Consider the following 9,132-nt stretch of genomic DNA (forward strand, 5'->3'; position numbering starts at 1 on the left):
GCTGCCCAAAACTCTGCCTTACCTTGACCTTCCTCTTTCTCTCCCTCCCAGTAAATGGTTCCACCTCAACCAGGTCTCTTCCAGCATCACTTCTGAGCCCCTACACGTAGCTCCATGACCCCAGTTAGAACCAGTTTTCTGTGCTTGTCACATCTATTCCACCCCCACATTCCTCTCCCTCTTTTGATCTAAGCTGAGCTCCTTCTTTTACCACCTCCAGCACTCAGAGTCCTGCACAACCTCCAGCTCCTTGCTGAGGAGCTGGGCAGGGCTGGTGTTGCTGGGTGCCAGGGCTCCAGCAACAAGGAGATTTCAGCTGAATTGTAAGGTGAAATTGCAGGGGGGACATGTTGACTTGCAATGCCCCAGTCCCAGAGCTATGGTTCCTTGCATTGCCGTTTGCGCAGGCACTGATGTCCCTTCAGTTTTCAATTGGAATGCAAAGGATTCTGAAGCAAATATTCAATTCAGAATTCCAGAACATGTGTTTAGGGAAGCAGTCCCAGCAAAGCAGAGCAGTAACTGGAACCCTCCTGCACTAGAGGTGCCCACATGCAAACTTAAACACCCCAGTTGGAAGGGTTTGCAAATGTTAAGGCAAGCCAAAAGGCAAAGATGGCTTTGGCATCAGGAAGATGCTCTTCACATGCATGACGGAAAGATGATCTTTCATGCAGGCACGTGCAGGTGACTGCGACCCAGGAGCCAGAGTGATTCCCAACACATCCCAAACACATGGTCTTCCCTCTCCCTTCTCACATGCACATCATGTGACTGGGACAGAAAATACCCATTTTCATGAAATCTCCCACATATTTGTTTCAAACACCATTCGGATGAAACAGCCTCTCATGTGCCCGAAAGACATGTCCCAGGGATTCAGTTTCGGCTCTGCCACTGATTCAGCACCAAGCCGCTGCTGAGTAAGTCCCTTAGCATCTTCGGCCGTCACTGTCTGCATTTGTCAAGCAGATACGGGGACACATTTTTTGGCTCCCTTGCAAGGTTGCAGAGAAGACAAATTCATTAGTATTCATAGCAGCCCTTTGATTATCTGCAGGCTAAACAATTATGAGGCAAAACAAAGGTAGTGATCACAGATAATAAGGCAAAGAGTAAATACCAGGAGACACGTAAAGCTAAAAAGTATGGGTTTGGGTTAGTAAACAGGGAAGTTCAAATGTCCAATGGCTGTCTCACTTCCAGGGGGAAGGTGTCTAGGACTATAAAAGGTCTCCTGGCCCAGCTCGCTTCATTCGCTCATCTCTTTCGTTCACCTCACCTCAGTCTCCAGCAGGGTAAGTGAGAACATCTAAATCTTCCTTTCCTAAAAGAAAAATGCTTTGATACCTCATAACAGTATCCAAATATGACAGGGGGTCTGGGATGAGACTTTGAGGCTGGGCTTTTATGAACTGTGTACTACGAATCATGGGTATGAGATAGAAGGATGGAGAGGTTACAGGAGAATAAGCACAGGGGACCTTGGCTATGGTTCTTGCTAAGACATTATAAGGAAGAAATTCTTTACTGTGAGGGTTGTGAAGCACTGGAACAGGTTGCCCAAGGAAGTTGTAAATGCTGCATCCCTAGCAGTGGTCAAAGCCAGGATGGATGGAGTCTTGGGTGCCATGGTTTAATGTGTGATGTCCCCGTCCATGGCAGGGTGGTTGGAACTGGATGATCTTAAGGCCCTTTCCAACCCTAACTATTCTATGATTCTATTTTCTATGCTCTAGTATGAGTAGGTGGGCATCTACATTGCAGGAAAAGGACAGTGAGGAGGTAGGAGCAAGATTTACTATGAACAAAAAGACAGGACTCAGTTTCAGCTGATTGAATCTCTGAATTCAGCATAACCTGTGTTTTGAATGAATTCTGAAGGTCCAAATATCCTGCTCCCAGTCATAGACAGATTCTCTCTGTTCCTTCCAGCTTTGCCTACAAGACTACCAGCAACATGCCCAACGGATGCTGCGGTGGAAATAACAACAGCTACACCGTGTGCTGCTACAGCAGCCCGAAGTCATGCTGCAAGAAATCAATGTGCTGCCAGCCCATGCAGTGCTGCCAGCCCATGCAGTGCTGCTGCCCCACCACTTGCTGTATGCCCATGCAGACCTGCTGCTACACCATGAGCAACAACAACAATAGCTGCTGCAGCAGCTGCTGTGGTGGAAACTAAACCCACTTGGCAATGGGCAGGCAGCGCTCTGATGCTGCTGCTTCCCTCCTGGCTCATTTGGATATGGATATGGCCTTGAACGTTCTTCCTCCTTTGCTTAGAGACTGTAGATCATCTATCCTCTTCTTTTCCTGCCTTTAATCACCAAACACTTGTAAATGTGCTTTGAGGTTGCTATCCACTGATGGGTGTGATTTTTGTTTGTAAGCACGAATCCTGCTGTTCATTTTCCTCTTGGTGCGTGGGATGTTTAATGCTGTTGATGTATCATACTCCTTTTTCTTGCTTAATCTCCAATTAGTCATGAAAGACAATAAAATGTGTAAGTTATAATGCTGCAAACTCCTGGTACATGTTTGTTCATTATCTTTGTCTTTTAAACTCTAACTCTTGATCTGGGACTCTTTTAGCAGTTGCTTTGTTCTGGAATAGAATGAATTTTCAGCTATTTGTCATGTTATGATGACAGCACCTCAGTTTACGTAGTAAAATCCTTGGGTCTGTCTTTCATCATAGCTCTTGCTAGTGACAATACGTTACCTAAGCTACAGGAGCATCCTCTTGGCCATGCAGCTTCATGCTACCTTTAAAAATACACAGTTTGCAATAGATGGTCCTCAAGCCAGAGCTAAAGGTCTCTTTTGTTAATGGGAATCTTTCCATTAGTGAATGTGATGAGCCTCTTCAAAGGTTTGATACCTTCTCTGTATGATTAACTATAGCATCAAGCATGCTCTGCATGGTGCAGGGAGGTACTCATTGAAAGATGCAGAGATATAAGTGTAGCCTGAGGGATTCAGGAATACTGCCTAATTTCATCTGGATTCTATTGAAATGTGTCAAATTTTAAGAGACAAGAACTTAAATATTTGCACTTCCTGCTTCGTAAAATCCTCAGGAAGGGAAGTGACTCCAAAACACCTCTTCCAACATAAAAAATCCCCAAATAGCACAATCTTGGGACTGCAGTAATGGGTAAGAAACCTAAAATCCCTGTTGGGCCTGAACAGATACCAAGGTCTTTTCCATCCTTCCATGCACATCCCATGGCTTCCTGCAAGGCAATGGCACTTTTCCTATAGCTAAGGAATAAATTATCTCTGTGGCAGCAAAGTCCAAGCACGCGCCTTGGAGTCACACCCTGCATTCTGCACATGCTTTGCCCAGTGATTCAAACCCAAGCACCACTGGACCAAGCCCTGAGCATCTCCTACAGAGGCTCTACCATAGCGTGTGCACATGGAAATACCTTTTGCACTGACAGCCCTGGGGCTGGTACTTAAAAAATGCCTTGACCATCCACAGAAATGCAAAGGGGAGAAGCTACACTGAAGAGTTCAAGCAGAAATCAGAGAGGTGGATATGGTGCTTGGCAAAGCCTGAAATGGTTATTTCATAAAGTCCTTGTTCCAGATTTAAAGAGTGTAAAAAGTCTCTTGTGGTTGATCCCACTCATTTGATGGAGTACCCACAGATCTGCCTTTCAACATGGTCCTGATGTCACCCTCAATTCTCTCACCATCTCTCCAACTCTTCAGTTTTTCTATGCTCTGGAAGGTGATGAACATCATGTCCACATATCACAGACCTGGGACAAACAAGGTCCAAGTTTGCCCTATCTGCAAAGCTGCTGGGTGCCTGCACATGGGACTGGACTCCAGAACTCCTGGGCCTTCTTGTGGCTTTCCTTCTGCCATGAGAGGCAGCTTTTGGGCACACCACTCAACATCACGGTATTCCAGGTATCCTGATGCCAGGATCCCATCTGACTAACCTTAGTAACAGTGTATTTGAACATGACCAATGAGAGAACTAATTGGATAATGGCCACTGCATATGCAAAGAGCTAAGCTGACGTTCCATCAAGGGAGATGTTAATTGCTACTGATTAATACAACAGCAAGTGCCAGAAAAAATATCCATAGAGAAGTGGCACTCACTGCTCAGCTATTAATTCCCAGGTCATGCCTCATTTCCAAGAGAGCTTGGCCACATATAAAGGCTTTCAGCACTGTCCTCAGGACTCAGCCTCTCTGCTCAGCCCATCTATCCCCGGTCACAGGGTGAGTTGGATTCTTTCAGCTGATTTGGATCCTTCATTTCTATCCATAGAAACAGCAATTCAAAAGGAAGTCAGTGGAGTTTGTTGTTTTTTCCCTAGCTATTTATCCCCAAGGGCTTGGCTGAACACAAGATGCGCTACCAGAAAGGAGACAGCAACCAGGACTTGTACCACGACAGCTCGGTCTGTGGCGAGAAGGGCTGGACGGGATGCTGCCACGACAGCCCCATGGCTACCACAAACCTACCCCCTTGCCATGACTCCGGCAGCCTCAGCCGTGACATCGAGGGGTCCTGCCAGAGCGAGCCGCAGAGCTGCCAGCCTGTGGAGCCATGTCCCCCACAGAGCTACTGCCCACAGCAGAGCTGCAACAAGCCCCGGCGCCGGGTGGAGGTGAGCCATGTGCAGCCCATCTGCCCCCCACCCGTGAAGATCCATCGCCGGCCGCTGCAGCAGTACCGGCCCCCACTGCAGTGCGAGGAGCCGGGATGCTCAGGCAAGGTCCGGAGGAGGGTGGACCAGTGCCCTGTAGAGGATGCTCGTCCCCCCGTGATACTGCATCCGCTGCCGCTGCAGCATCGTCCCTGCAGCCCCTGCTGCTGCCCACCGGTCCAGCACTGCCGCCCAGCTGCTGTGCCCCTGCCACTGCATCCCAGCCAGCACCAGCAAAAGAAGGTCACTCTCTTGCCACCCTGTCTGCAGAAGAAATGAGGTGCTGGGATCCCTCCTCAGCACGTGCTCAGAGGGGAGGTTGCTTCGCTCCTTGCCTCATCGATGTTCTCACCTCTGCTGTCAGCACACAAGCAGTGGCTGATGGCTCCTTTCTGCTCTTTGCACACTGGATTCAGGGTCTGCAGTCCCCTGCTTGACCCCAGCACTGACACTTTAAATTCTCAGGGTCCTCCATGGCAAGGAATAGATTTGGATCATTCAATCCCACTTTGCTCTTCCTCAGGGTGGAGCAGCCGTTTCTCCCCTCTGAGAAGGTGAGCAGCATGGGGATGGAGAAGCGGAATGGAAAGAGCCTGAGGAAGGATGAGGAAACAGCCTGAGATGGATTCACCTGCTCTGATCTTGAAAACAGGACTGTACTGGTTGAACAGTACACACTGTGATGGCAGGAGCATTAAGGACTCCTGAGGTTTTATTTTCTCCTCTGTATATTCAAGAATAAAGTGGAAAAACTTTAGCTGACACTTGGTTCCTTTATTTTTCACCCTAGAAATATTATGAACACAACCATGAGATGTTAAAAGTCATTAAAGTTCTCATGAGGAAACTTGTACCTTTAAAATCAAAACCAGTTTACTCACGAGGATTTCGGCTCTGGCTGTAGCAGTTTAACCACGTTGAACCCCATCTGTGTGCTGTAAAATCCTCTCCGCTGTGGTTACCCACCGCAGAACCAATTCATGGACTTCACTATGGTCCAGATCTAGGTACAAACTGTTTGCTCTCTAATGTATGCCATCATTGACTAGATAGCAACACTGCATGGGGAGGCCATCCATCATACAAATATTAATCATGATAATAAGGGTGTGCTCCAGCACGTGAGGTGTGTCTGTGCATGCCAGGAATGCCTTTTCACTCCATGCAGGAAGGTACAGGCCAGCTCTTCCCCGCACCACCCAAATGCACTATGGTAACGTGCTGTTTCTCTCTCATTTTGCCAGAAAATCCTTTCACTAGTGCATTAAAACATATTTTGGTGTCTCTTTGTATTGCCCATTTGTGTCCCCACAGCCACTAGCAACCACCAAGGAAAACCAGAAGGAAAAGAGAAATTCATTCTTGTTTTCTTGGTGCAGAAAACCACAAGAATTTAATTTTTCTCTGATTTCAGCCAAACAAATAAAACCACTTACATGTGAACTTTAGCTTCAGAAATCCCTTATTTTATTGGCTATTTTCTTCCCAGCCTCTTCTTGCTGAAGTCAGCTCCCAAGCTTAGACCCAGAGCAGGATCAGAGCCCACAGACCAAGGGTCAGCATAACCCTCACACCAGGTCAGCTTTGATCCATCTTTCCTTCCAAGGTGCTTTTTACCAGCCACCCCATCCCAGTTAGTCCATGGGCTTTTCCAGCCAATCCGTGTCCAGCAATTTCAGCCGCTCACCCCAATTTGATGTCATCTGGATTAGCCAAGTCCACCCCATTATCCAGAGCACTGATGAAGATGGTACGCAGCACCAGTCATCCACTGTTTAGTTTACCCATCCAGTCCACACTTCCACCAGCTTAACTACAAGGTTGCTATGGGAAACTGTGCCAAAAGCCTTCAAGAGCCGAGGTAGCAGCATCTATTGCATCCCACTGTCCACAGAGCCAAGGTCTTCATCACCGAAACCCATCAGCACAATTTGTTCTTGGTGACTCTGAACTGGCTCTTCCCAATCACCTGTCTGTGCTTCAGGCACCTGGAAATGCTCCTCATGGGTAGTAGAAGAAGGGGAAGGCCAGGACATTAGCACTGTCCACATCACAGTTCCTGACTCACAGATCACTCATCAGCCTCCAGCCAGTGTCCTGGTCCTCTCGAGATGGTGAATAAGTACGTTATTACCTGCTTCACATAGCTGATGTGTGGCTGACATTAGATTAATCCTTTATGTGCACCACTTGGGAACTGTTGTATAATATATATAATTATAATTAAGAGATGCTTATCAGGGATCACGAGTCAAGCAGAGCATGCCAAGTGCTGGGAACAGCATCCAAATGGAGGAGGTGTTTTGGCAATAAATCATTTAGTCCTCGTTCCTGCAGTGTGTTTCATTTACAATGGGAGAGACTTGGAACTATATAAAAGGCCTCCAACCCTTTGCCTCTCACAATCTGCTGCCCTGGTCAGCATCTGCTTCCCCCTGTGAATTAGGTAAGAAACATCCCAGGTTCATTTTTGGACGGGTGTCTGGATTCAGGGGGTCACAGACCTGGCACGCTTGCCCTCTGCTTCAGACCACAAGGGCTAGAGGACAACGGGCTAAGCCAAGAAAGAAGCTATTGAGAGACTTGGGTATGGGATCTGCAGCAATGCCCCTAAATTCTACAATGCTTTATGGTTGTTTCTGTTCTTGGAGAGGGATAAAATGATGGTAAGGCCAGAAAGTGGGTTTGGATGTGATGTGAGCAGTACTGGGCAGATGCAGGAACTTTCTATGGATCCAGGCTTTCAGGATAAGGTTGACCTGTTCCTCGTTCACTAAACCTTCTTTATGGCAAACTGAATGGAAAGAGGAGGACATCCAGACATACTTGACTGTGTGTTTTTCAGGTGTTCCCCGACAACTCCAACATGATCTACTCTTCTGGAAGAGAATCATACTTCAACTTGAATTCAACCTGGTACGATCCCTCGGGGTCCTGGCTGGACACCCGGCGCACCCCCTTCCGCTATGGCTACAACACTTGCTGCTCGGGATGCAACAGTGAAGGCGTTGAAGGGATGAGAGGGCACAACTACCGTCACTATGGCTACCGGCAGCCAGTCTGCTCCGAGAGGTGCCATGGCTATGCTGTGTCTGATTCCTGCCATGGAGGTGGCTCAAGCTGTGTCAGGAGACCCACATACAGCTATGGAACATCAGGGGGATGCCAGAGCTATGGGAGGTCAGTCTGCTCCGAGAGATGCCAAGGATCCTCAGGTTCATGCCATGGAGGTGGTTCAAGCTGTGTCCGGAGACCCACATACAGCTATGGAACATCAGGGGGATGCCAGAGCTATGGGAGGTCAGTCTGCTCCGAGAGATGCCAAGGAACCTCAGGTTCATGCCATGGAGGTGGTTCAAGCTGTGTCCGGAGACCCACGTACAGCTATGGAACATCAGGGGGATGCCAGAGCTACGGGAGGTCTGTCTGCTCTGAGACGTGCCATGGATCAGGGTACCAAGGTGGGAAGCCATGCTACAGCAAGCCAACGCAGTGCATCACCCAGTGCCCCCCAGTGCAGACCTATCCCTCCCCAGTGCAGCAAGGCTGTGTGCCCGTGGCAAAGTGCATCCCAAGCCAGCAGCAAAAGCAGGTCTGCAAAGTGCCAGCCCAGAAGACAAAATAGAGGACACGAGGAATGGGGATGAATGGGGGAACCTTCTCCCTCTTGCAATATTGCCTTGACGGGTGGCATGTCCTGTCTTGTTCAGGCATCTCCACTCTTCCTGTCATTTTGCTTGTAACATGCTTTGAAAGTGTAACTCACTGTCTCTGTGAAACATTAAGTGCTGTTCCCCTCATTTCACAGCAGATGTGGAGGCAATAAAAAACTATGGTTCATAATCCCTTGCATCAGTGTTTTCCACTTCATCCCTTTGAACTGACTCTGTTCCTTCTTGCGGCCAAAGCTGGTGATTGCAGCATCTCTGCAGTGTCCCTGTTCACCTTCATACTGAGGTTCCTGGTTGATTCAATCTGGTTATTCCAGACAACTTCCTTGTTAAGAAGTAGCAGTTTTCATCACAAGTTTTTTCTGCAACCCAGCAATTAAATACTAATATCCTAATGTAAAAAGGAACCCCATGCATTTCATCAGAGAGGTAAGAATGAGAGGGTCTGTGTGGCACATCATCCCATTCACTGACTAAGCAACGGGTACAGTCTGACTTGTGTCATCAGCCTCCAAGAAAGCCCTGGGAAAAAAGTCAGGAAGAGGACACGGGAATGGGAATGTTATGGCTAGTGGAAAACAAGAGACAATGCTGAAGCTGCTGGAAGAGAAATGTTCTGGTCCATGGTCCATTAGACCTTGACTCATCCCAAGGGAGGCAGCTCCTGCTGTGTGTCTTCAGCAGTTGGTAGTGATGCTCGGTGCATTCTGACTGATAAGAGACGTTAGGAAAGACCAGGATCTCATGCTGATCTCATTCTGACTGATGAGAGATGTTGGGAA

At 48.0% G+C, this 9,132-nt stretch overlaps 2 protein-coding genes across 3 annotated transcripts; both read left to right on the top strand.

Moving 5' to 3' along the window:
* Positions 1–4,148: 4,148 nt before the first annotated feature.
* On the top strand, positions 4,149–5,441 carry LOC106023606 (small proline-rich protein 2H-like). Of its 2 annotated transcripts, none has more exons than XM_013130584.3 (2): positions 4,149–4,248; positions 4,347–5,441. In XM_013130584.3, exons 1-2 carry the CDS (start codon positions 4,150–4,152, stop codon positions 4,956–4,958), a joined length of 711 nt encoding a protein of 236 aa, XP_012986038.2. In that variant the 5' UTR covers position 4,149; the 3' UTR covers positions 4,959–5,441. The 2 variants fall into 2 exon arrangements, with proteins under 2 accessions (XP_012986038.2, XP_030910556.1); XM_031054696.2 differs by having other exon boundaries at positions 4,213–4,248; positions 4,323–5,441.
* A 1,561-nt stretch (positions 5,442–7,002) lies between these two features.
* LOC115947520 (keratin-associated protein 5-3-like) lies at positions 7,003–8,522 on the top strand. The gene is made up of 2 exons (XM_034073481.1): positions 7,003–7,125; positions 7,525–8,522. Exon 2 carries the CDS (start codon positions 7,546–7,548, stop codon positions 8,302–8,304), a length of 759 nt encoding a protein of 252 aa, XP_033929372.1. The 5' UTR covers positions 7,003–7,125; positions 7,525–7,545; the 3' UTR covers positions 8,305–8,522.
* Positions 8,523–9,132: the final 610 nt, after the last annotated feature.

The sequence above is a fragment of the Melopsittacus undulatus genome, assembly GCF_012275295.1.
Source record: "Melopsittacus undulatus isolate bMelUnd1 chromosome 20 unlocalized genomic scaffold, bMelUnd1.mat.Z SUPER_20_unloc_1, whole genome shotgun sequence".
Taxonomy (NCBI): domain Eukaryota; kingdom Metazoa; phylum Chordata; class Aves; order Psittaciformes; family Psittaculidae; genus Melopsittacus; species Melopsittacus undulatus.

What these genes read in the sequence shown, in the direction of transcription:
- LOC106023606 (XM_013130584.3), top strand. Translation starts at nt 4,150, where the DNA reads ATGCCTCATTTCCAAGAGAGCTTGGCCACATATAAAGGCTTTCAGCAC. An exon ending in CATCTATCCCCGGTCACAGG is followed by an intron (nt 4,249 to 4,346) that starts GTGAGTTGGATT and finishes TTTTTTCCCTAG; the next exon opens with CTATTTATCCCCAAGGGCTT.
- LOC115947520 (XM_034073481.1), top strand. Translation starts at nt 7,546, where the DNA reads ATGATCTACTCTTCTGGAAGAGAATCATACTTCAACTTGAATTCAACC.